Genomic DNA, 27,818 nt, shown 5'->3' with positions numbered 1-27,818 from the left:
ACTGTTTTGGAGTCTGATTTCTTTAAAAAATAGCAGAGTTAAAAATAACTAAATACTGTTTCTGAATTTGCATAAATTGTTTTTATGTTTATTTATTTCGACCTGAATAACATAAGCCATGACAGCTAACTTCAAAGGTATTTAAGCTAGAGAGATTTTAACTGTAAAGGACTTTGGGTCTGAGCCAAAGCCCATTGAAGTCAGTGGGAGTCTTTCCATTGTCTGCAATCAGCATCAGGTAAGACCTTTTTAAGAGAAGATACGTGTTTACCTGCAGGTTCTTCCTCAGTGACAATAATCTGTCCTGTCCAGGGAGCGGAAGGATGACCTGAAATAGAAGGTACAGTTATCATAGGAGTGAGACAGTAATGAAAAAGTAACTCATTTACTATTCAAAGCAAATGGTTGGAATGACATGAGATTTATGTAATCTCCATCTAAGATACTGAATGTTCTGGACAAATGTTTTAAAAAATGATTTTAGAGTTATTATTCAAAAGTCAGTTTAAATACATCAACAACAACAAAAACTATACACACAGTATTTAAGAAATCCTGGACACATTTGGTAGTGCACTGCAGCCCATTAGCTGCACTGTAAGCCTCCTTTATTTGTACCAAGAAAACTAGCCTGTGCCAACAGGGTTTCAATAATGAAAATGGACTACATTAACAGAAGGCCAGATTGAAAGCTTGAGTCCATTGCCCAGCAGATGGACTGGCTGAAGACATTTTATTCTAAGTGGCAGAAATCCTGCAATGGTTATTAGATTGACCCAGGAACTGGGAAAGCCTCCCAGATTTTCTCACTGCCAGTCCAGTGCATTGTTCTGCCTGTTAGACTATTAACCTGTTCAATGTACTTTCACCTTGGAGTAGCAGATCTCCTCACAGATGAAAGTCAGATCTGCTGAGTTACTTTTCTGAATTGCTGCAGGGCCATGAAAGGTAGAAGGGAGGGAAGAAAAGAAGGGGATAGAAAAGAAGATCATCCAGGAGTAAGACAGACTAAGCGAGGGGCAGCATGGAAGTGAGGAAGGGGAGAGACAACAAAGAGGAGGGGAGTATGCTATGTAGATCAGGCTTCCTTCTCATGGACAAGCTCCTCACTCATTCCAAGTCTTGTCTTTCCACTCTCCCCAACAAGAAAACAATAGAACAATGCCTCCCAAGTCCCAGGTTGCACATCTCCTCTCTGAGCAAGGTGGCGATTAACTTTCCTGGGCCTTTAGAGCCAGAGCCTTTCCCTAACATTTCCTTTTTTTTCATTTCAAGTGGGCTATTTTGATCATCTGACTACAGCGCTGGCTGGTGACCCCTGTGACATCACTCCCGTGGCTCCGTATGCCATTTGAACAACTGAGGACAGGGTTCAGTACAGTATTTCCCTCACCCTGACTTGTTTTAATGACAAAAACTTCAGAATAGAGTGGGAAGGCCTGGACTTTAGGCTTGTGTTTCGGCATGGGATGGATACTTGGAAGTAAAAATAAACATTTAAATAAAAATCTACCATCAGCACTTGGAAGGCCTTTTTGTCACTGAAAGAACAAAACTGGCAGTCCACAGGATAAGGAGTGTGACTCACAAAACATTAACTCTCAAGTAAACAGTTTGAGCTTGATTCTCCACTGGCCTACTCCAGTTTTATGCCGGTGTTACTCCATGGCTTTGACAGAATTAGGCTCCCTTATCTGCTACACAGCTAGAGACTATTCATGGAATCTGCTAATAAAACAAAAGCAGCACTCTCCAGGAAACTGCTCTACTCCTTTTTTTCAATTTCCTGTAAGTACACAGCTTTGTATTTCATATAACAAAAGACAAGCTTTGGCGAGAAGATTCAGCCTTCAAGTTTGGGGGTTTTTTCTTGGCAAATCCAAGTTTACAAAAGATATTTTGTTTTTGCATTACTCCCTCTTGTGGAAACTTTGAGGACTTACAAAACAAATGTGCATATATTCTTGCAGGAGTAAAATTTCTTAAGCCTCTTAGGGTAGTGGCTCTCAAACTTTCCAGACTAATGTGCCCTTTTTAGGAGTCTGATTTGTCTTGCATACCCCAAGTTTCACCTGACTTAAAAACTACTTGCTTACAAAATCAGAAAAAATTTGAAAGTATCACAGTGCACTCTTACTGAGAAATTGCTTACTTTCTCATTTTTATCATTTGGAATATAAATATTGCCCTTGCATTTCAATGTATAGTATATAGAGCAATATAAACAAGTAATCGTCTATATGAAATTTTAGTTTGTATTGACTTCGCTAGTGCTTTTTATGTAGCCTGTTGTAAAACTAGGCAGATATCTAGATGAGTTGTACCCCATGGAAGACCTCTGCATACCCCCAGTGGTATGTGTACCCCTAGTTGAGAACAACTGTCTTAGGGAATATATTGAAAAACTCTTACTTCTAAGCCTAGCTCTGTCAGCGGGATCCAGAGCTGCCACAGGCTCCGAAACCCGGGATGGTATGCTTATTCCAGCTTTATTCACAGCCCGGACTCGGAATATATAGGAGCGACCTTCTATCAAACCCGTGACAGGGAAACGAGCAAACTTCACCGGAGTCTCATTGCATTGTGACCAGCGAGTGGTGCCAACCTCACATCTGAAAAAACAAACATTTCAAGTAGTACCAACAATGGAAAGAGAAAGGGAACTCCAAGCACACACCCCTAATACTCCAAACAGCTGTTCATGTACATTGTTGATCCTACCAGCCTGCCTAACAGCTTCACATATTGCCAACATAAAGACAGTCTCACAAAACGCTCAGGGCTCAAATACCTTATGTGAATGATGGCACTAAATCCCCTGCAGCTGCATTGCTTCTTTCCTGAGGTAGTGAAAGAAATTTAACACTATTCACTGATTAAATGCTTTAAAGTGTGCCTCAGGATGTTCAGTGAGAGTTTCGGATTCAGCATGGGAAACGAAACACACAACCTCCCTTCCTGTTTATAGGAGATGAACTCCTCTGCCTTTGCACTGAAAATTTACATCCTCTGCTGAACATCCAGCATATATAATTGGCTTCATGGGACATAAAACATATGCTGTGTATTCTGTGGCAAGGTGGATAGACCCCACAGAGCACCTAGATGGGATAGGGTAAAAAACCCCTCTAGGATATAGTCAGACATGACAGCACATTGAATGCTGCCAGGATTATCAAGGGAGGCAGTGACTGCAAGCAGTGCATCAGCAAGGCTTAGTTGTCCAGCAGTAGTTCCATGGCAAAATGCCGGTGAGCTTACCAGGCACCAATAACCCGAGTCTCTGGGGAAGAGAAATGTAACTTGCAGCAGGGAAGGTGTTCAGGAGAGGCTGAGGTTTTTAGGAGACCAGGCTGGTGGTCTAATTAATTTGTTTCTTTCTATGCACAATAAAGCTGAAAGAAACTCTGCACTTCTCTCATGCTTGAACTGAAGGAAGTTTTTTTTCCTTGTGGGGAATCAGTTATGGAAAAGCCAGTTCATCTTATTGGAAACCCAGCACGGCAGGTTCATTTTGTCTTATCTGTCACTGCTCTAGCCAGCCCATCTGCACTCATGATATATAACACGACAAAGACCTATCTTCATTGGCCTCCCAGTTTCTAGGAACATGATAAATAAGAAGATAAACTAGCAGCTGCATTAACATTTTTGTTGCCTCTGAAATAACTGTTTGGGTAGCTATTACTCTGCCTAAATAGTTCTCTGAACCCATAAGAAAGCCTTTGCTTTTTGACAGCTATTATTGTTTGTATTACAGCAGCACCCAAAGGTCCCAATCAGGATTGCAGCATGATAGTCTTGTGGCCAAGGTGTTGGGCTGGGTCTCAGGAAATGCGAGTTTAATTCTGGCTCTACTACAGCCTCTGTAATCTTGGGCAAGTCACTTAGGGGCTAGGCACCAAGTGGGCTTATCAAAAGTCAGCCTCTTTAGGCACTTAAATACCTTTGAAAATTTGTCCCCTGTTGCTTCTGTTCCCTACCTGTAAAACAGGGACAATCTATCTACCCTAGGTATTTAATTGTATCACATCCTGTAGTAGCTGAGCACCTCACTCTCTTTAATGTATTTATCATCAGAACAGTCCCTGAAGAAAGGAAGTACGATCATCCCTCTTTTACAACTAAGACACAGGGAGAGTGACTTGCCCAAGGTCACATAGGAAGTCTGGGGTGGTGCAGGGACTTGAACCAACCTCTCCTGAGTCCCAACTGCCCTAATCACTGGACCCTTTTCCACCCTTTATCTGTCTTGTGTATCTTAGATTGTAAGTTCTTTGGGGGCAGTGACTGTCTCTTGTTCTATGTTCAGATAGTGAATGGGCCCTGATCCTATTGGTGCCTGTAGGTACTATTACAATATAAAGAATTCAAAACAAATGTGCTCAGCACTGCACAAACAGATAAAGAGAGTGAGTCCCTACCCCAAAGAGTTCACAGTCTAATTTATGACAAGATGTAACAAAAGAGTATGGAAGGGAGGGTGAAGGTAACAATAATGGGAACAGGTGGTTACATACACAATAAGCAGGTTTTGAGTCAATTTATTAAAATGATATAAACAAACAAAAGAATGATCTCAGTAAGCCCTGCTGACCACATGCCTGGCCATTATCTGTTGACAATTTACTATAGGCATCAAGACAGAAATAAGTCTTGAGGAGGGGTTTAAGAATAGTGACGAATATTTGCATTTGTAAGATCTAAACAAAATATAGAGCTAAAAGTAGAATATTAACATCCTCTATGGATTGACAAACCAGAGAGCAATAAGGGACATCCTGTGGCTGAGCTAGCAGTTACCTGAATTGTTGACTAACATTGTTGATATTAGTTCAGTTTCAAAATTAATTATTTTTCAGTGTCTTGTTCTGTTGTTTTTTAATTCCTGGGAGGGGGGGAGGGAATGGAATTTAGACCAAGCTCATATCAGTTAGGACACTACGGGACACTGGAAAATGATCAAACAAAAGAAAATGTGCTTGAATTGAACACTGATCTACTTAGATCTGCCCCACGGTCTAGGTCTCTCATTATAAATCCTTATACACACTTCTGAATAAGCAACATTCTATCACTGATTAGTGTTGCCAACTCTCATGATTTTATCAGGAGTCTTACAATATTTGGTGTATTCCATAAAGCCCCAGCTCCTAGAATCCTGTGATTACATGTCAGAATAGCTGCACGGCTGGCTGAGGCAGAAGCAGACACAGGTTGAAGCTCGGACTGGCTAGTGTGGAAACAGGGATGAGCTAGAGCAGGAGCACAGGCAAGCTGTCAGAACTACTAAGCAATGAGAATGCTCCTAGCCAAGTAATAATGTTGAAGAGAGTGGAGAGACTGCTTTGCTTAGGCGCTTATGTACCTGCTTTGGGATCAGGTGGGTGGGTCCTCACCCGTGGTTTGGCTGAACCCTGGTTGAATGGCACGGGCCTTATCACAAGACCTGCAGCAAATTGCGTCTGATGACTCATCACACACTCTGGCTCAGGGATGACTTATCAGGTTTAAGCAGGCTCATTATGTGAGCATCTCAGCTCTCATTTTTTTAAAAAGTAATTTGCAGAGAAAAGCTTGGCAATATGATTTGAGCATACCCCAAAGGTTCAGAAACCAAAAGGCAAATATAAAGAACTCAGCATATATTATTTGATAACCAATATCATGATTTTTTGGTGCCTGACATGATTTTTGAATACTTGGGGTTGGCAATACTGCAGAAGGAATCCCAGGCTGACTCATTACGGGCCTGATTCTGCGAATTACTGAGCACTGTCTGCATGGTACTGAGGACTCGACTCCAACTGAAGTCAAAAGGAGTACAGGGTAAGGAGCAACTCACAAGATTATTTCCTAAATAATTAAGAGCCCAATCCAAATCCCACTAAACTTAATGGAAATAAAATTAGGCCCTAGGAGTCTGAATCAGAAAAAGAAAAGCAGTATTTTTAGCTATTAAGAAGAGCTACAAATGACAATATAGCATTTTATGCCACTGAATTATGATTAGGCTGTTGAATAACAATGATCAGCAATATATTAGTAGGTATAATTTGACATAAATACTGACTTATCAATAAAGTATCCAAGGACGGGGCTTCCTCCATCAACAGCAGGTTGTTTCCAGGAGATGATGACATAATCTTTGTTAGCATCCAAGCACTCCACATCCAGTGGCGAAGCTGGGGCTCCTGGCATTTCAGCATCTGCATCTGTGAAGATGGAGATTTACATTTTTAAATCTGAGTCACAGTTTTTTCAAGGTTACTCTTTAAGAGCCAAACTCTGTTCCCATTGAAACCAATGAAAGTTTTACCACTCACTTCAGTGGGACCAGGATTGGGTCCTACATCTTCCATATTAATATAGATTTCTTTTTCTTTTATCAATATTTACTAACATCCAGTACGTTGCAGCATATTGTAATAATTGATCGAGGCCCTCTAAAACAAACCAAATCAGGAATCTTGCATCTTGATTAAGATACTACCATACTTCAAGTGAAATCTCTTGGGTGATTAAATATCATCCTGTTGCTTTACTGAAGTAAAATATCAAACTCTATTCTCTTAGCACTGGACTGTAGCTCAGGCAATGTTGTTTGGATCTAGAGTGTTGTAGTTTTCAAGGACAAAGAGTGATATGGTACACTTTTGTGAGCCCACTGACATGTTTTATGATGAAATTACAAGTTGATGAAATGTTATTCAGTCTCAGACTCCCCGCTCCCAACCTCAGCAACAGCTGGGTAGACAGAGTGTCCCTCTTAAAAGGTATGGTTTTAACCAGGCTGCCCCTGGAAACAATCATCTTCATGAAATGATTGTTTGCTAGATTCCTGAACTTGGCAGGTGGGGGAGAAGATGTATTTTTTAAGGAGATACAACTCTATTTTAGATGGATGAACTGTGGTGGGTGATTTGGGAAGGATAACAGAAACACTGATGAATTCCATAAAAAGGTTGGATAAAATAAATAACCAGAAACCAATCTCAAACTCAGTCCAAGCCATTCTTTGAAATTTGAAAAATTCTGAATATATTTTTCATTCAAAATGTGAATATAAATGGAAATTTCTTATTTCCTTTCTCATTTTCACCCCCTCCACCCACCACCCTCCCTTCATTGCTTGTTCTGGCTGAGCTTGGAAGAAAAGCTATTCTTGTAGGATATTCAGTCCACTAGGAGGCAGGAATCACTGGGGCTGGCACAAGAAAACATATTCTCTTGAGCTTTCCAGCCCAGTTTTTTAGACTGAAGGCAGGGCCAGATAAATCTTTTGTGGGCCCAGTGTCAAACATATTTGTGGGCCCCCATGGCAGCAATGAGGCATGGTGCAGGGAGACAGGAGGGGTCAGTCCCTGGAGTGAAGGGCCGGTTGGGGACAATTGGGCCCAGCCCAGCACGAGGACACCATTTACAAACTGGCAGCCACCAGACTCACACTGGCCCGCCCAGCCCTGTGCTGCCAGTGCACCCCTTCCCTCCTCGGGGGCAGCTTGCGGCACATACCACACCGCCTCCCCACCCAGTGCTTCTCTGCCCCCTATGCCCAGTGCCCCCCTACCCAAAGACCCCCCCAACAAGCTCCTATGTCCAACGCCCCCCTGCCCAGAGAGACCCCTTTCAACAGACCACCCCACAACAACTGCACAGCGCCTTGCAAACCACCACCACCCTGCCCAGTGTCCTCCCATCCACAGACCCCCCATTGCCCCACCCACAGCCCCACCACAACTGCACAGCACCCCACATAGACTCCCCCACAGCCCAGTGTCACAACACACACAGACCTCTCCCACCTCCCACTGCCCAGCACCCCTCCACAAGCCCCGCTATGCCCAGCACCCCAAAACATACAAACCTTCCCCACTGCCCATGCATCCCTCACAGATTCCCCACTGCCTAGTGTCCCAAAAGACACAAACCTCCTGCACTCAGCCACTGCCCAGTGCCCCTGCCCCCTCACTGCCCAGCACCCTGCCACAGGCCCCCAGAGACCCACTCCCCTGTGCCCTGCCCCCTGGCCACACTCACCAGCCCTGCTGGGAGGTGACCGTGTCTGCTGGGCTGAATCAGCAGTGCGGCCAGGGCCAGTCCCAGGGCAGGGATTGTTCCGGCCCCTCGGGAGCGGCACGATCAGCCAGGCCGGAACAGGAGTGGGGCCTGTCCAGGCCAGGCTACCTCAGGACCCACTTGCCTGGCAGAGCCCAGCCAATCTCCCCACACTACTCCCCCCACTGGCAGAGACCGGCCCAACCTCTGCATTGGTCCCAGGCAGTTCAGCCCCCAGGAAGACGGGCGGTGGATAGCAGAGACCTCTCGGAGCTGGAGCTCACCCGGCCGGGCTGCACCCACCAGCCAGCAGTCCTGCCCAGCCCGCATGGCAGAGCCCGGGTGCTGGGCAGCAAGCCCCCTAACAGGCGAGTGGGACTTGCTGGCTGGGAGCCGCTCAGACAGTAAGACCTGGGCGCTGGACTGCCCTAGGCAAGGGGCCAGACCCACCCATGTGGATGGGTTAGACAGTTCTGTAATGGGTCCTTACCCAGTGTGGACTTGGTGCCCCGGTGCCTTTGTTGCCATTGTAAACCCGGAACTGACTGAAGGGGTTTGATTCTGGTCTCACTTCCATTAGTGTGAATCAGGAGTAAATACATTGAAGTCAACAGTACAAATCCAGAATAAATGGGAAGACATTTAGGTACAAGGAATTCAGATAAGCAAGGATGCTTATCAAGAAAGACCCTTTGAGGTCTATCTATTACTACTTTAGACAGACTCATTTTGGAAAATAAACTGAAGAAGGGTATATATGTACTTCCTGTCAAATGTTTGTTACAAGTCTGGGCCTATGTGTCAGAGGAGCCCTGATTTTGATTCTGTGGAGTCTGTTTTTAAGTAAACCTTATCTAAAACTTTAAATGCCGAAGTGCAGTGCTAGATATAGGGGACTGAAAATGTTTATGCAACTGTATCCTCATTTGTGGAACATGACTTGTTTGTGTAGCTGTATGTTTATTAGCATATTTGTGGGGAAAATAAACATTTTGTAACCTTTCCAAGAAGTCTGTGTGACAAGTTTTCATACAAGAGGCATTGTTTCTTTCTGGATCAACATCAGTTTGTCCAATTACTCCTGGCATTTTCCCAGTCCTGTTGTGAGCTACTTCACAGGACAGGGGCATGGGTTAGGGCTTGACAAAAAGGAGCCTCACACTTGAAGGAAAACAGTACATCTCTGCTAAGTAAACATTTTTACAGTCTATCTAGAATCAAAAGTTTTAAAACTGCTGGATCCCAGGGTATTATAACATTCTTTATTATAAAGATCTTATTTACAATGTTTCCAACCCTTATTCTTTCTAGCTCCAAAATAACAACATGAAAAGATCATTCAGCACTCTAAATTAAAGCTTTGGAAAAGACCGTATTACACTGTTTTTCCTTGCAAGTATTGCAGTGTAATTTGGGAGGTTTTGGAGCTATGCCAACGTTACTGAGCCTGGCTTCTATACAGGGGCGCGCCCAAAGTAGGGGCCCCCCTGCGCGCGGAGCGCGCGCTCGCCTCTTCCCAGTCCCCGCGGCGGTCCCTCTCTTCTCTCGGGGCATCCTGGGGGGGGAGCTGGAGCCCTCCCGGGGCTCCCGCCAGCAGGTCCGCCCGAGCCCGGGGCGGACGGACGCAGACCTGCCGGCTGCGCGGCGCCGCTGCGCGAGCCCGGAGCCGCCGGAGACGCGGGAACGCGCAGCGGCAGGTCCGCGCGCGGCCGGCTCGCCCCGCCGTGCCCCCCGGACAGGCCGCCCGCCGCCAGGCTCTGGAGCCAAACAGACCCCTCCCCAGGTGCCCCCTGCTGGCGCTGTGCCGCCCGCTGGCCTGCTTCTATATGACTTTTTTCCTGTTCTATCACAGCATTGGCGTTATCTTTAAAAACTACTATTTACACAATACATAATCCATTAAATAGAACTCAATAACAAGCATTATTAATAGCAATAATAGTAAATCTTCAATGTACGTCTAGTGGTCAACATTTAAAAGCCTTTACTTGCCAATATTTACACATAGGGCCCTGCCAAATTCACAGCCATGAAAAACGTATCACAGACCATGAAATCTGGTCTCCCCCGTGAAATCTGGACTTTTGTGTACTTTTACCCTACCCTTCAGAGCTGGGCAGCTGGAGAACAGCAGCTCCTGGCCAGGCGCCCAGCTCTGAAGGCAGCACAACCACCAGCAGCAGCGCAGAAATAAGGATGGTAATACTGCTGCCACCATACCATGCCACCCTTATCTCTGTGCTGCTGCTGGTGAGGGCACAGCCTTCAGAGCTAGGTGCCCAGCCAGCAGCCACCACTCTCTGGCACCGAGCTCTGAAGACAGCGCAGAAGAAAGGGTGGCAATACCTCTACACCCCTACAATAGCTTTCCACCCCCCTTTTTGGACGGGACCCCCAGTTCGAGAAACAGCTGAGTCTTAAGGGCTTTATATTTTTCTGTTTTAAAAATACATATTCCTGGTTGTTACAACACTGTGAAATTTAAGATTTAAATATCTGAAACCATGAAATTCAAGACTTTTAAAATGCTACGATGATGAAGTTTTCAAAAATGGACCTTGAATTGGGTGGGGCCCTACACATAGTGGTATCTGAGTACTACACTTCCTCTCCAATAGTTAGATTAGGAAATAACTGTGGTAAAACTCCCACTGATTTCAATATGGCCAGGATTTCATCCCTACTGGTGACCAGTGTACAGTAGTACAGGAGGCTCACAAAACACTTCAGAAACTTTACTAATGCACTTAAAATAGGGGCCTAATCCTGCGCTGTGCTCTGCATCTCACAAGTTGGGGGCCTATAGATGGGAATTTCTATAAGGGTAACCACTTCAGAATAAATATGGCAGCTGATGAACTGTATGTAGCATCATTACACAACTGTTTAGGACAGGAAGTGAAGTATGTATTATCCAATTGAAACTGTAGGGGGAATTTAAATAAGCAAGACTGTAATTCACCTAATTTGAATTTGCCAGGATACCAAAGCTACATCCATACTCTTGCAAAAAGTGCTATGTGGCCTTTAATGCACAATTAGTTAAGACCTCAATTCTCTGTCTCATCCAAGAGATTAAATACACCGCTTCCCCGATATAACGCGGTCATGGGGAGCCAAAAATCCCTACCGCGTTATAAGTGAAACGCCATTATATCGGGGTAGCAGCAGCAGGGCTCCAGTGGTGATTTAAAGAGCTCCGGGCTCCGGCCGTGGGGAGTCCTGGCCCTTTAAATCACCAGCCCAGCCCTGCTGCCACAGCCCCGTGGGTAGCAGCGATAGGTCTCCGGCGCTGATTTAAAGAGCTCCGTGCTCTGGCCACTGCAGGAAGCCTGGGCCCTTTAAATCACCAGCCCAGCCCCGCTGCTGCAGCCCCGGGATAGTGGCAGCAGGGCTCCGGCAGTGACTTAAAGGGCCCGGGGCTCCCCACAGCAGCCGGAACCCCAGACCCTTTAAAGCGCTGCCCAAGCCCTGCTGCTGGAGCCCTGGGGTAGCGGGGGCAAGGCTCCAGTGGTGATTTAAAAGGCCCTGGGCTTCCCACAGCAGCCGGAGTCCTGGACCCTTTAAAGCACCGCCGGAGCCTGGCTGCTACTGCGCTATATGCGAACCCGTGTTATATCGGGTCATGTTACAGAGGGGTAGCGGTATACTAACAAAAATGATAATTTATGTATATACCAACACAACTTTTGATATGTCTCTTTTCCCATCTTTCTATTTTGTTGTGAGGTCACAAACAAACCTTTTGATGGGTTCTTTCTACAATTTGTGAGCATGACTGCTTTAGTCATGATCTCCAGGCAGGCTGTAATCTGCATATCACCAGGTTCTGCTATATTTGGCAAAGTGGCGCCATTCTGGGCACGTTCACAGAGCCAAGAATTTCAAGAGCCTTTAGGATTAGCATTACACACTTCAGCTGCCTTCAGCAGCTGAGACAGATTTAGAAGCAGTGCATGGACCAGTGAAATTTGATAATCAAGGCTCTTTTTAAAGGGACATTCTCTCTAAGAGAAAATCTAGGAAGTTTATCAATGTACAAGAATTTAAAACCAAGATAGACAGAAAACTAATCTTTTAGTGGGTTCTGAATTTTAAATAACTTCTACACTTTACTTGCCTCATAAACTTCCTAATGTACTTTAACTTATTACACTGTGTGTTAAAGAGAGCCAAATAGTCATTGCACAGCATCTTGGTCAAAACCAGGGGCTGTAGTCAGCAACAAAATGGCCAAAATAATATATTCATAATTTGTTACATAGGTTTCTCCGCTTTATCATTAGTGCTCATCACTGTCCACAGGCTATTTGTCCAAAGACCCTCAAGCACATGGCGGTGCCACCCAGGTATGAGGTATCTTATCAAGTTTTCCATATGACAATAATGGGAAATTATAATGCTAAACAACTGACATTTCTTCAATGTCACAGCATTTTGTCCATCTTTATTAACAAGCTCTTTAAAAGTATCCCACAGTTTTCAGTAGTTCCACTGTTTTCATTTGAAAAAAAGCTGAAATTAATGGGATTGATTTCTCCTCACTTTGTTTAGTTATCCTGCTTTCTTCATAGGGTAACAACACCAGATCTTACCTCGAACGAAGACATAAGCACTGTACTGTTCATAGTAGTCCCCCATGACCACACGAAGAGTGTAAAGACCTTCATCCTCCTTGTTAGCATGAGCAAAGGTTAACGTAGCCCGCTCCCCACTCCAATGCATCTGGACCCACTTGGATGGTGTAATAAGAACACCTAGAAATTAGAGAGTTCTATAATGAGAGATGACTGAATTGAACCTATTCCTAAATACAATGAAACCTGTACAAGAGATCATCCCTATTAGACAACTTCCTGTCCTAAAAGAGAATCACAAAAGTATCTCTAATTCTTCTCTCATACCTATTTTACACCGACTTCAGTGATCTAACTCCATTAAGCAACTGATTTTTTTCAGTCTCTGGAATGATCAGTTAAGAGAGGTTTCAACATACCAATGAATAACAAAAGTCACAAGCACTGAATGGCTATATAAATACTAAAGCTGGTTGAAATGTTTCAGATTTAAAAATATTGAAAAGAAAAGGGAAAAATTCAAAGATATTTTCCCAACCTTTTCCTCTCATTTTTGACCAACTGTAGAGCTAATTGAAATTTTTAGCATTTCAAAATTTTGCCATTTTTAATTAAAAAAGGGAAAATTTTGAAAAAAAAATCATTAACATTTCCCTCTTGTTTTTATACTGTATCTTACAGCTATAATATACCCTTATATTTCCTCTTTTCATTCTTCAATTGGATATGAAAGGGAGTGAAGCTCTGTGTCAGACAAGTTTAAAATTCATCTTATAATATGTGCTTACCATTCCTGTACCACTGGATCTCTGGGTGGAAGCGCTTAATGTCGGGATGAATGATAACTGTACAACCCAGACTCATTGTCTCTCCTTCTCTTCCAAAGGATACCTCAAACTTGTCAACAAAGTGGATTTCAAACTTGGAAGCATAGCCCTGGGGGGTAACACCAACTGTGTAAAGAAAATTGTCTGATTATTTGATTTTTTATCTTTTTGTAGTGATAAATGACAAAAACCAGCAAAAGCTACTGTATGTAAATGGAACCTTCTATATTTTGATAGCAGATCCCTCACATTATTACTACATTGTCACAATAATAATAATAAAAACACCCCAAATCCCCCTTCTTTCAAATCTTCCAGTACAGAGCTCCCAGTGCCTTGCAGAAGCAGGTCCAATATACATTATTTAGGTGAGCAGCATTGCTACAACTCCTCAAATTTCAATGTACTTATGTAAAACTTTAAAGTAATTCTGAATGTAAGGCCAGATCCTCAGCTGGTGTAAATCAGCATATCCCCATTGGTTTTGGTAGAGCTACTTGGATACCAGCTGAGGATCTGGCCCACTGATTACTTATACCTAGAATACTTAACTTCAGGTTCTGACTATTTGATCTCTATTACTTGTCCTCATGAAATCATGAAATCACAGAAGTTAGAGATGAACAAGAGCTATCAAGTCATCCAGTCCCTCCCATGAAGCCAATACAAGACTGTCCTCTAATGTTTTATCGAGTCTAGTCTTACAGGTTTCAAGGGATGAGGCTTCCACCTCTTTCTTTGATCGTTTATATTCCAGAGCTAAGTACAATGCCAAAGGTATAAACACAAAGCATGTATCAGTGTCTATCTCACTATTCCATCAGATAAGTACAGTAGACAGTTGTAAAATAAACAAAAATTGCTGTGGACACCAAGAGATAACATCAGTTTATATCATACAAGGTCTGACTTTCAGAGCTGCTGAGCATCTGCTGCTCTCAATAACTTCAGCTGAAGTTGTGGCTGTTCAGAGCTTCTGAAAATCAGACCCATTTTGTTTCTAAACAATGCCACCAAATAATCTGCTTGGTGGTTTTGTCACAATGGCATAATTTTTAAAGGATTAGGTCAGGCAAACACATTTTTTGAACTTACAGCTGAGAGGCATGGTAACAGTTCCAGCATGAAAACAACTTTCATCAAACTCTCCCTTATATCCTATAAAAAAGAGAACAACTCTAGTCACTAATCATCTAGAAGTAATCAGCACTTTGAGCCACGTAAACAGAATTTGTAATGTGCCCCCTCAAAGAAAAATCAAAGGAAATATGTCCTGCAAACCTACTCTTTACCACAAGGGAAGCATAAGCTGAAAGTTCTCCTTTAACATTCATGGCAGAAGCTCGATACTGAGCGGTGTCTTCAAAATCACATCTGAAATGATGCAAATGATTAGGCAGGGCACCTAGTACTCTTTGACATTTCTAGGATCTATGCCTGATATCAAAACATCATTTTATAAACATTATTTTCACAAGGTAATGTAACAAACGGTTACTCAGTATTGATTTAAATGCTTTTCTCTCTCATTCAATTAACAAGGGGCCTAAACCTTGCTCAGGTAAAACTCCCATTGAAGTCAATATAAATTACACCTGATTAAACTTAGACTGTCATTGATTTAAATGGATTTTGAAGCAGGCCATGAGTGAGGAGTGCAGGACTGGGCCTTATGAGATTTTTGAAAGCACAAGCCTCCTTTAGTCATTAACTAGAAGAAGTGAATTGGTCTTAAAAGTAGAATTTGCTTGAACCTTTATCCATTCTCCATAATGACTTGAACTTGAATGTTCATTATGCTTGGATTCACTTGTATGACTTGCTTATCTCCCGCCTTTATTCTTTTCAGCAACCAGCATGGCTGTACTTTCTTACCTATAACTAAGGCTACATTTTTGTGTATTTTTAGTAAAAGTAATGGAGAGGTCCTGGGCAGTAAACTAAAATTCACGGCCCATGACCTGACCATGATTTTTACTATATACCTCTGACTAAAACTTGGGGAGGGGGCAGTGTGGGGGGCACCTCAGGTGCTGGGGAGGGTGGCCCAGGGGGTGCCATGGGTGCTGGTGTTGGTGGAGCTGGGGAAGGCTCCCTACCCAGCTCCTGGAAGCAGCGACCTCCAGCTCCTAGCTCCATGTGCTGCCTCTGCTCCACCCCAAGTCCCAGTTCTGCTGCTCCCATTGGCTGGGAACTGTGGCCAATGGGAGCTGTGGGGACGGTGCCTGCGGGTGCAGGCAGAACGTGGAGCTAGGAGCTGAAGAAGCGAAGTTCCTGTCGCCCTTATGGGGAGCCCCCATCCCCCCAGGTAAACACCGCCCCACACCCCAACCCCCAGCTCTGAGCCCCGCCCCAAACCCTTACTGCTGGGGTGCGGGGGCCCGAGACTGCCCCAGCAGCAGCCAGTGCAACTGGCCATAGGGCTGCCCAAGCTGCTCAGGCGGCTCCCAGGCCATCCGCATGGGCCGCTGCAGAAGTCACAGAAAGTCACAGATTCCGTGACCTCTGTAAGAAACACGGAGCCTTACCTATAACCTCTCATTAGATCCCCATTCCTCTTTCCCTTCTTCCAACCCTTCAGTACGCCCTATTCCTTCCATGCAAACATCCAATTAATTCCCCAATTCACCCTTCACACAACTCTACTGATCATGTCCAAACACCTATCATATTCCATTTGTTTAGTCCTTGTCTGTGCTGAATTCAAATGTCAAACTCTCTGGAACACTTAGTCCCAGAGAGCACAAAGTAGAATTCAGTAGAGGCCAGAGGCCAGCAGAAACTCTTCCAGAGCTATTGGAGAGCAGCAGGGAGTTGAAAAGGATTCAGGGAATTAACTGAATGGTAGGGACAGGGAAGGGGCTGAGTGGTTATTGAAGGGTCTGAGGCAGTGAAAGAGAGAAAAATGGTCTTTATAGAGTTTCTTTGTTTCTTAATTCTTTAAACCTTTCCTCAGGCTCCTAATTAAATTTCCTATCTAAAACTGTATGTTGCTGACTATTTTTCTTTACAATACAACTTTACTACATGTAAGCACAGTTTTGTTTTGCCAGTCAAAGCATTTCAGTAAAGAATCTACTAAATTGTACTCTGAAAAGTTTTGGGATGCAATCCTGAGGTCCTTACCTAGTATTTGGTTAGCACTCACTCAGCTACTTATTCCCCCTCCTCGCCATTTTTACTTAGTCCATACTCATGAACTCCCATTGACTTCAATGGAAACAAGATCAGGCCCTAGATTATTGTACAGAAGGGGCTTGAGTCTCCCCTCACTAGTCTTTACATCAATACAACACCATTTGACTAAACTGATTCACTCCTGATATAATAAGAGAAGAATCAGATCCAATATTCCTTACAAATGGTTTGATACTGTGAAGTGCTGAATACTTTCAGCTTTCATCAGGAGGAGCTCAGCATCTTCCCAGATGTTGTACAGATGCCAAAGAGCCAAGGGAAGGTTCAATTTTATTCATTTGAACAAATTCTCTCAATTTCACCTGGTACGATGTGCAAGGAGTATGTGTGTGTTTCTTTATATAATTAATAACACACTAATACTTTTCTCCATTATGTGGATATGGAAGAGTAAAGACAAACAAATAAAAAAACCTTGCATAGATGTTCAAACAATTGTTTAAAATTCAAATAAGCTAGCTCAAGAAATAAGAAATAAAACTGAATTAAATACATGAACAGGTTAAAACTGTTGGGAACATAATGTTGAAGAGATAAGTATTTCTAACTGCTATTGTTAGTAAATATTAAGTTTCTCCAGGACTCAAATCCAATCTACAGGAGGAATAATTATTTTAAAATGTCTCTTTGAAGTTCAGGATGAGGATCAATGAATAGAAGAAGTAGAAAAAAAATGTACTGATTATTATCCTTGGGATGTTGTCCATGTTATTATATCCCGCAGAGAGGTCTAATGTGGGACCTGTGGGAACTGTTTGGTGAACTCTGTAATGTGAGAATCTTACTATGATGTCCAAATTTCACATTTGTATGCTCCAATCAGCACTTAGGCACCTAAAGTAGGCACTTGAATGCTGAACTGATCACTCAAGGAGCCTCACATTACAAAGAGGTCTCCATGTTTCAGTTTTTCTTGAATACAGGCAAGTGCAAAAATTTCCCAATTTGGATGAGGAATATTGCTAAAACCCTTCTTGTGTCTGTGTGGGTAGCCCCCACTACTGTTCTTTTCTGTAAGACTAACCCCCAAGATTTGTATTTGAAAATAGAGCTAAATAAATTATCAAATATTGTACTCCTCACACTTGTAAGCCTGGACAATATTATTTATCATGTTTATACTATAAATGGGAGGAGAAGAAGGTGGCAGAGATTATCAAAAGTAGCCCAAGTATTTGTGACTCAACTATAAATTGAACTACAATCCAACTATAACTCACTTAGGAAGACTGCTTATCCTTGATAGATGAAACCAGAGCTTCTTACATTTTTATGAGACACTATTCTGCTCAACTGTACCAATTTCATAGCTCGACTCCCAAGAGAGACACACACATCAGGCAGTTACTGAAATCATTTAATTATCTGGTACTTCCTTACTTGTTAATCTCCAGTGAGTGCATCCCATATCGACTTTCAATGATATACTTGCCAGGGTGAGTATGCACATTGATGGGCACATTGTTTTTGTACCTATGGAACAACAAAAACAAGATATAGTAATCTGAAGTGTAAATCATTTACAATGACAGGGCAAATGCTTGGTGTTTGGGTTACAATCTATATCATATTATTAATGAGTAGCAGAGCCACAAGTGAGATATTTCAGACCTCTATATATCAATGACAATAATAACTCTGTGGCTCCCTACACCACCATATATTCAGTCTAAAGCCTAGACGACACTTAAAGCTTACGTTACCGATCTATGTTGGTATAAACCCCTGGGTAGACTCAGTTATACCCACGAAAAAGCCCTTCTTCCAGTATAGCTTATTTTATTTGGGAAACCAGTATAACAGTGTTTTTAAATCACTTTTGAAACAGATCAAGCCAAAGCTATCTCTGCAAATCAACCCTTACATTGAAAGCTGCCCTTCAAGTCTTCCTACTGTTGGGAATAACAGACATTACCCACACCAGCAAATTTATGGCCACAGGGCTAAGTGTGGAGTTTTCAAAAATGCTTGAGTGAGTTAACATCACAAGTCCCATTAACTTTCAGTCTGATCTTCCTCTCAGTGCAAAGTCTAAGGAGATGGGTTTGGTGCAAGGGCATTCCACAGGGATTGGGGGTGAAGGAATCCTATCCCTCAGATTGTGCGCAACACCAGAGTTGTTTGATAGGCACTATTGCCGTGCTATTCTAGTATCCTGTCTTACAGGGAACAATGGTCAGAAGATCTACATAACAGTGGATCCAACTGCCACCACTTCTTCCCTGGACTAGCCAGTGGTGCTCCCCAGCTGCATTGCGTGGGGATGCAGAACTCATCTCTGACCACATGCACTGGCTCCCCCGATAGTAAAACACAAAGCAAGGGACTGGATCCAGCAAGCTATCAAACACTGGGACAGGGTTTCTGAGCACCCACTGAAGTTTGTAAAAATTGAGGTCATTCAGTGCTCAGCACTATGCAGGATCAAACCCTAAATGAATTATATCAGTTTTTAGAATCCTTGCACTCCTTTTCTTTTCATGATCCTCTTAGTGAAAAATAAATGATTACATTTTTGGCAGGTTTATATTCATCTGCCTCACACTTTTGAAGGACCACTTGTTATTTCTGGAAAGTCAAATAAATTCCACAACAGCCACATCATTAGCAAATGTTGGATTGCAACCAGCACACTATCATTATGCACTAATAACTTTTACTTTCTACCGCAAGTCCCAAATATCCTTGGTTTTTCATATCTTCTTTCCAATGGAGCCAATAAAACTGCTCCAGTTAATGAACCTGCATCACACTGTAAGGATTTCTAGAATGAAAGCCCCTGAAGCTTTTTAATTTGTCACCCATGGCATTCAAAATTCTTCATTATTCACATAATGAACAACGGCTTGGAATATGTGAATGACATTTGGTTAACAAATGCTGAATTAATGTTATCAGATACAGTTCAGTGCTCTTCTTATGTCTGAGCAAAACCCCCTGCTGTAAGGGCTCTGAATTCATTCTTTCCATTGGTAACCAAGCGCAAAGTACAGACTTTTTGAAGTAAAATAATGTACTAAATTCCACTACCCAAATTTAATTCAAGAGCCAGTTTGTCCTTGCATGCATCTTGGATACTCTCATTGACTTCAATGAGAGGCAAGGGCATATATCTGAAAGCTTCATTTAGCCCTAAATGAATGTCAATCTTTTGGAATAATTTAAAGATGGATCTGAGTTGAAGTTAAAAAGGGTTCAAATCTGGTGTTTTGGTTTGGATCCATCTTATAGGGCTGGGCTCCAGCTACGAATTTTGATCCAAAACTGGATGTTTTCCTATGTTCGAAATGAGTCAGATCTGAAATACCAGTTTTAGATTATCTTTTGAATAAATGCAACTAAAATATTAAATTTGTACACAACTGAAACAATTTGTCCGCAGAGCATTTGATCTGAATTCAGACTTCCATTAAATTCAGTGGGTTTTGGATCAGGCCCCTAGGTAAATTTTTGGTAGTGAGCTATTTGTCTAAAAGCACAATGCTAAGGAAATATAGATAGTAAATAAAATGACAAGTACTGCAGAGTTCCTGTCGGATACTAAATAATTCAGGCATCAGACCCAAACAATTGTTTAATATTTAAAGTACTGATATGAGAGCAGGTTTCAGAGTGGTAGTCGTGTTAGTCTTTATCCGTTTTTCTAATGCCTCCACAACTGCAGTTTCAGTTCTAGTTTATAGATACTTCAATGCTTAGTACTGAACATAAATTAACTTTCTGTCAGCTCTTAGTTGTAAATATTTATGGCTTGATAGACACAATCTCAAAGTATTGTATAAGATAAAAGCAAGTATCAAATTCCATTTAAAGTCTGAAAAAACACCAGTATGTCCCCATCTAATTGTTTCAATAACTTGATTGTATTTCTGTATAGCCCAGGCCAGATTAAAAAAAAGAGACAGAAAGGCTCCACAGCTCAGCATTAATTAAACATAAATTAAATTCCAGTCAGGAAAGACACTAATCCAAGAGACTTAGACTTTCATCTATGCCCCACACATCTGTAAGAGAATATTTTGGGACCTCGTAGGGCAGGTCTGCACTTATTGCGGTGTCTACACTACAGTAGGTCAATGGGAGAAACTTTTCTGTCAACTTACCTTGTGCTTCTTGTTCCGGTGGAGTACTGGAGTTGATGGGAGAGCGATCGACAGTTGATTTGGCGGGGCTTCACTAGACCCGCTAAATCAACCCCTGGTGGATTGATCGCTGCAGCATTGATCCACGGTAAGTGGAGACAAGCCCATAGACTAAAGCCTTGATCCAATGCCCACTGAAGCGAAAGGAAAGATTCCCACTGGGTTTAATGGACTTTGCATCAGGCTCTAAATCTATCTATGGCATATAACTTAAATAATTATGATGTGACCTCCAAGAACATGCTTGCATCCTTGCATGGAGAGAAACTAACTGAATCAGCAGCTAAGCAGCTGCTCTTAACCACAGTAGCCGTTAATACTCCAGAGACAATAAAGACTCTCTGATGCCTCAAAGAAAAACATTCCCTTTGAGATGGCCTTGATAATATATTTTATTTTATTTCCATTTTTTTTTTTAGTTGGGACATTTTTATAAAAAACAGCAGTTTTGCACCTTAGAGATGACCTGCAAAGGATTTGTTTTTTTAAATTGAGCTTGTTTGTAACCTTTATGCTTCTTTCTCTGTAAAGGTGGCCTGAAAAGTGTTTTTTAAAAAGGGAAGGGGGGCTGGGAGGATGGCCTCTGCTTGTTTTTTATCTTAGAAATATTAAAAATGTCAAATCCGGTCTTCCCTTGTTTTTTTGGAGGATTTCTGGGGAGTCTCAGAGTATGTTCATTATGAGCTCTCTCAGCTTAATTTAAAGTTTGCTAAGTATTGAAATCAGTGGGCCTACTCATGGAGTAAGGAGCTACTCATTGTGAATAAGGGTGTATGGCATTCTTTCCTGCTTCTCATGAACTCCTTTGCTTTTTTCATCACTGCTTTGCATTGATCACATATCTACATTGCGCTTTCCTCAGTGTCACCCACATAGATTTCCTGAGAATTTACAAATTCAGAATGCATATTTACAAATTCAGTATTGCTGATGAAGATACAAGCCTACCATGTAAGACGGGGTTCTGGCCAGCCAGTCACAGTACAATGTAATTTGACATTCTGTTTCTCCCAGACAGTATGGGAACGAGGCTTGATAACAAACTCAGGAGCGTGTAAAAGTTTATCTTCATTCAGCTTTCTGTGAAATTCCTCAGTCTCTTCTAACTAGAACAGAAATATTTCATCATAAAACTCACCATTTATGTATACTACTGTTCCACATCCCAAAAAGTTTTAGGGCTTTTTCTAGGGCAATATGCAGAATGCTATTTTTATTTTAAAATCCAGATTATACTTAATATATCCTTCTTACTTAGGATAGGCCCATACTTACCGCACGGGTCGACGCGGTGAGTTCGACTTCTCGGAGTTCGAACTATCGCGTCTAATCAAGATGCGATAGTTCGAACTCCCCACGCGCTCCGGTCGACTCCAGAACTCCACCACCGCGAACGGCGGTGGCGGAGTCGACCTTGGAGCCGTGGAGTTCGACCCCGCCGCGTCTGGACGGGTAAGTCAGTCGAACTAAGGTAGTTCGACTTCAGCTACGCGTACCTTAGTTCGACACCCCCCCGTAGTGTAGACCAGACCTTAGACAGACAGACAATATTCTTCAGCTTCCAGATGGTCTTCTAAAATTACTAGCTATGCCACCTCCAAGGCACACAGAAATCAGCCATCTGTGGGTGGGGCCAGGTGCCAAGGGAGGCAGGTCTGGTCTGTGGACAGGGCCAGGTCACAGGGCTGGGAGATGCTGGTCTGTGGGCAGGGCCAGGTCCCAGGGCTGGGGGATGCTGGTCTGTAGGCAGGGCCAGGTCCCAGGGCTGAGGGGAACCTTAGTGAAAGGCTCAACTGTTGGAAAGTTGCATAAGAGTTGGAAGGATTTAGGGGCAGAACTAAGAGGCTGCTTCCCCATTGACTGTTGTCTGCCCCTGGCATGATGCAAGCATGCAGAGTGAGAGCTGGGTGCTGGCTAGACAGCCATGACATGCCCCATTGCGCCAGACACTGTACAAACAAAAAGCAAAAAAAAACCAATCCCAGGCCCAAAGTTCTTACACTCCATGGATTCATTTGTGTCTTATTACCGTTTTCTTCAGGGCCAGACGTTCAGCTGACTCTCGTATTGCTACTTTCCTTGACTTCTTTTCATGCTGCTCTTCTGTAGAGGATGAAGTGGCTGCTCTAGTTGCACTAATTCCTTCGCCTGTAGCAAAGAGGTTCCTTCTGGCAATGTATGCAGCACTTTCCTTAATTCTTTCCTGTTCTGTATCTGTAATCCCGCTGACATACACCTGACTGAAGGAATTAAAAAAGCACAATCACACTGGATAGTGGTGAGAAAACATTTCATTTCTAACACTTCATTTTAGCTTGGCCCTCTCGATTGAATAACGGGCCTTAGACTCTTCAGAATGCATTTCTACTTTAAGGATCATTACCCAGGAAACAATTTCATATCATATTAACAACTGATACACAGAAGGGTACAACTCAATGACTGAGTATATCATGTTTTCTAAGGTCATTACCATTTTCAGAGCATTTCTCTATGACAAGTGTGTCATGCAGGTTTTCATTTTAATACATTTCCTGTTGTGCTTTCACGTTTCCACGGCTATAAAGAACAGTGTAAGACATACCCATAGAGCTATCACAATAACACTTCAAATAGTGATTTGAAGCAGTGGCACTTATAACAACAACACAAACTGGTGATTACAGCAGCAGTATAACAAAGTTCTCACTTCTGATTTATATGAAAAAGAACAGTCCCAGGCACTACAAAAAGCTCTCTGCAATCAAACGAGCACTTTATTCTTTAATGTCGGTAAAGTCATTTGTTCTTTAAAATATTTTTAAAAGATTATTAGTGTTTCATAAACCCTTTTATTCTCTTTTCAGCATCCCCCTCAGGCATTCAACAATGGAGGATACAATCAACATCAGCTCTAGTAATATTGTCACATTCAGGTGTGCAATCCAGACTAGTGAAGCATTGTGTCACCTCTTACCCTGTAATCCCAAGTGCCTCACAATGCCTTGCCCCGGCTCACTTCCTGGGATGCCCATAGTCAGCAACAAGCATGCACTCTGTCTATGTACTGGGCAGCCCTGCTCCAATGCTTTTTGGATCCTGGCGCCTGCCTGCAATACCACAGATTTCCGCCAGCTGTGGTTAACAACTGGTATGGTGACTCCATACTCTCCCCAGCCCTGAATTTTCCCAGAAATGTGTGTTCTGAAATATCCCGCCCTGTCCTGGAAAAATCAGAGGCATATTATGGTTTGTTGCACCTCTAAGGAGGTAATATTCAACAGTTTGCTACTTTAATTGGAGTTATCAACCAGTTCAGTTTAAACATAGCACTGGATTGGTTTAGATTCAAAATAAAACAGGTTTATTAACAAAAGAAGATAGGATTTAAGTGAATTCAAGTATAAGAGTTCATCTTGCAAAGTTCGGTTCAAGGCATTGTTCAAGATGGCCTTTCTCTTCCACAGTGTCCTAGCAAGATGGTGAATGCCCTTCTTCTTGATCAGGATCTCGCGCAGAGGCCCAAAGGTGCTGGTCCCTTTGTCTTCTGAGGTCAAAGAGACAACTTAAGGTTCTCTGACCCTTTATTTTATAGTCCAGTGAATCTTTGAAGTGGATTCTTCTGAAGGTTACCCCTCAAATTAAAGTTTATTTAAGCAGGGAAGAAGGTGACATGGAATCCGGTGATGAAGGAAGCTCCATACTCATTTTTTCCCCACTTGTGTTTGCTGAAATGCAAATTGTTCTGTTCCCTGCCATCCCCTCCCCTTGCTGTCTTGATGACCCTGTTTACTACTTATATGTAAATTAAGGTAAACACACATTCCTTTGTTTAGGATAGACCTTGTTAACAACTTTTTGCCTAGGCAGGGCTGTTTTTGAACAGGTAACACTATTGAGGGGGAAATCATAACTTTACATATAAACAGGGCTGTCCCCACCCATATGCAAAGTATGCAGCTATGTAGGGCACCAGGAAATTTGGGGCACCAAATTTCCTGATTCCCTGCACAGCTACGTGCTACTCCAGCCCCTGCCCTGACTCTTCCCCATGATCCCCACCCCAGTTCTGCCCCAGCCTCGCCTCTTCCCACCCCTGCTCTGCCCCAGCCCTGCCCCCACTCCGCTGAGGACTGCAACAGGGTTGGGTTTGCACTCCCCAGCGGTGGGAAGTGCAGCAACCCGGCCCCAGCCGCGCCACCGGTGAGTGCAGGGGTGATGGTTACTCCCGGCTCCCCAAGCCAGCCCCCGCCCGCCGCAGAGGCCTTTTCTGCCAAAGCCAAAGCCTGGGGCCCCACACACACCCCAACGGGGGGGCTGCGTAGGGCCCCAGAATACCTATGGATGGCCCTGCATATAATATTGCTATATACATTTCACCATTATATTATTGATCAGAGAGTTATTAGTTTTCAAATATTGCCTCACAAGGCATATTTTGTACAAAGATTTAATAGAACAATGTGTAGGGTGTGAATACAGGGTGCTTTTGGTCACAAATATCACCATGTCAAATTCTGCCTTCAGATTCACATGTGGGAACAGTATTGCAGCCTTTTTGCTTTAGAACTGTCAGAGCTTCAGAGCTGTTTCAGTGTGCAGTGCGGGTTCCCTGATGTGAGGGGTGCATTACTGTGTTTCTGGTGAATACAGCTACTGCACAACATTTGGTTTAGCAAAATAAATGGCTTTACTTTAAAATTGCTAAGTGCTTTACTGCAGATTCTGTAGTACCCATTAATTTTAAGTAAAACTGACAACTTTTTCAGTCTCACATTATATGTATCATTATATACTCATGACGCTAAGCAAAGGACCCAGTCTGATGTTTGGATACACGGCTAGAGCTTCCTTTCACCTATTATAACTGAAAGAGATTGGGGGGAGAAATTCCTTTTTTTCTAAATTTGCTAATGTTGTGCATTAGACAGCACTTTTGTAATGTCATTTTCACTGTTTCACTTGTATACTCTGTTACAGAATCAGTTGTCCCTGTTTATGTGGGCCTTCCACGCAGCAACAGGTTAGAGGAAAACATTTAAAAAAAAAATTAAATGTAAACCAGTAACAACTGTCAGGGATAACCAGGGACAGAGAAGTAATTGAAACTACTTTTAACTCTCTCTTTTTTTAAAATGACTAGATTTCCATTGACAGTATCCATTTAACTATAAGACATCTAAAGAGGAATTCTGACTGAAATGCCCAAAGTTCAGGGAGTTTGGATCTGGGGAATTATTTGAGGCCACCTCTAAATAAAAACATAAATAACTGCTCAAGCTGCCACCTTTACAGTTTGGTGTCAATGTCAATAAAGAGAAGCAATGCAACTCGGCATTGGAATGAACTGTTCAATTAACCACACATATAAAATCCTGAAAGTACTGAGGCAACTTATATGACAGTATTGACTGTCTCCTGTCTTTCTCGTATATTCAAATTCTGAAGTCAGCTTTTGGTGTTTTGAGCTACTTTGGCAGATAGGACTTCCTGGGAAGTACCAGTAAAATGGCTCCTCTTCCTCAGTGTTGGCAACACTGTTCACAATCACCACATGAAACTACAGAAACAGTGATGGAGATTTCTAAAAATTGTTTTAAAAACTCATTTCTCAGGCCAGGTCTACACTACGAACTTACATTGGTATAATTATGTTGCTCAGGATGTGAAAATTTGAAAAATCCATGCCCCTGAGCAACACAATTATTCCAATCTAACCTCCAGTGAAGACAGTGCTGCGTCGATGGGTGGTCTGCTCCAGTCAACATAGCTACTGCCTCTCTCAGAGGTGGATTAACTACTCTGACAGGAGAAGCTCTCCCATCGGCACAGTAGCGTCTTCACTGAAGCGTTACAGCAGTGCAGCTGCACCAATGCAGATTTTTAAATGTAGATCTGCCCTAATTCAATAAATATAAATGAAGCTATCTAAATTCACTTTGGCTGAATCAATGACATTTTTATTTTAAATGCAACCTGACCTTGTTTTCTTTTTCATTACAAATGTTTAGCGCCCTACCAATTTCACGGCCATGAAAAATGTGTCACGGACAGTGAAATAAGCCCATCCCCATGAAATATGATCTCTCCCTTGCTGGTGGGAGTGCCCCAGCCAGGGGGCTCCTAGCTGCAAGTCCCTGCTGGGCTGGGGAGGGAGAGGACTTATCCCTCCCTTGCATGGCAGCTGGGGTGTGTGGAAATTAGACCCATGTCCAAGGGCCTCCCCCTGCTGCAAGAAGCTCCCTGCCCACCACTGGAGGTTCCTGCAGCTGGAAGAGATTGGTGGAGGGGGGTCCAATCTCCCCCTGCTGCTCAGAGTGCCCCAGCCAGGGGGCTCCTAACTGCTTGTCCCTGCTGGGCTGGGGAGGGACAGAACTTGTCCTTCCCTTGCATGACAGCTCTGGGAGGGGCAAGATCAGACCCATTTCTGGGTACCTTTTGGGTTGGGATGCCCATGGTTACACCACCATGAAATTTCAGATGTAAACAGATGAAAATGTGAAACTGACCAATTTTAAAACCCTCTGGCCATGAAAGTGATCAAAATGGACCATGAATTTGGTAGCGTTTGATACCACAACGTTAATGGAACTTGGATTTGATCCTTAAGCTGCTGAGCAGCTTCTGTGAGATAATAAGCATCCCCAGCTCCAAATAGGGGCTTAGCACCTTGCAGGAGTGGCCCTCAAGTGTGTAGATCTACAGCTTATAAATAATTCAATTTTAAAACAAAAGAGAAACTAATTTCTTCCTTTCCTTTTCTGCCAAAGCCAAAGATCAGGATTCAGTGTTCCCTGAAAGGGTGAATCACCGCAAAAACAACAGAGCATTTAGGGCCTGATTCCGCGTTCCTTATAAAGTCAAAACTCTCACTGACATAAGTGAGAACTTTACCTGGGTATAGACTGCAGGTTCAAGCCTAAAATTGTATATTTAAAATACTTTCTTCAGGAAAATAGTTCTCGGTGTATGGCACCCACAAGTTTACAGCTTACATGTGTTGTTGGGTGCAGAGTTCCAGTCTATGAGACAGATTC

At 42.9% G+C, this 27,818-nt stretch overlaps 1 protein-coding gene across 10 annotated transcripts in view; it reads right to left on the bottom strand.

Annotated features, from left to right (window-relative positions):
• MYOM1 (myomesin 1) overlaps positions 1–27,818 on the bottom strand; it is a 147,679-nt gene that overhangs the window by 55,860 nt on the left and 64,001 nt on the right. For all 10 annotated transcript variants that reach the window (XM_039523330.1, XM_039523327.1, XM_039523325.1 and 7 more), the window contains 10 exons: positions 22,832–23,042; positions 21,751–21,908; positions 18,041–18,133; positions 14,748–14,836; positions 14,558–14,620; positions 13,424–13,588; positions 12,654–12,815; positions 6,074–6,215; positions 2,413–2,612; positions 272–328 (listed from right to left, as the gene is read on the bottom strand). In XM_039523330.1, the coding sequence (XP_039379264.1) occupies positions 272–328; positions 2,413–2,612; positions 6,074–6,215; positions 12,654–12,815; positions 13,424–13,588; positions 14,558–14,620; positions 14,748–14,836; positions 18,041–18,133; positions 21,751–21,908; positions 22,832–23,042 (1,340 nt within the window). The remainder of the gene's footprint in view (positions 1–271; positions 329–2,412; positions 2,613–6,073; positions 6,216–12,653; positions 12,816–13,423; positions 13,589–14,557; positions 14,621–14,747; positions 14,837–18,040; positions 18,134–21,750; positions 21,909–22,831; positions 23,043–27,818) is intronic.

This window comes from Mauremys reevesii, linkage group 2, assembly GCF_016161935.1.
Source record: "Mauremys reevesii isolate NIE-2019 linkage group 2, ASM1616193v1, whole genome shotgun sequence".
Taxonomy (NCBI): Eukaryota; Metazoa; Chordata; order Testudines; family Geoemydidae; genus Mauremys; species Mauremys reevesii.
The sequence above is the reverse complement of the archived record's forward strand: the minus strand, read 5'-3'. Positions and strand labels throughout refer to the sequence as shown.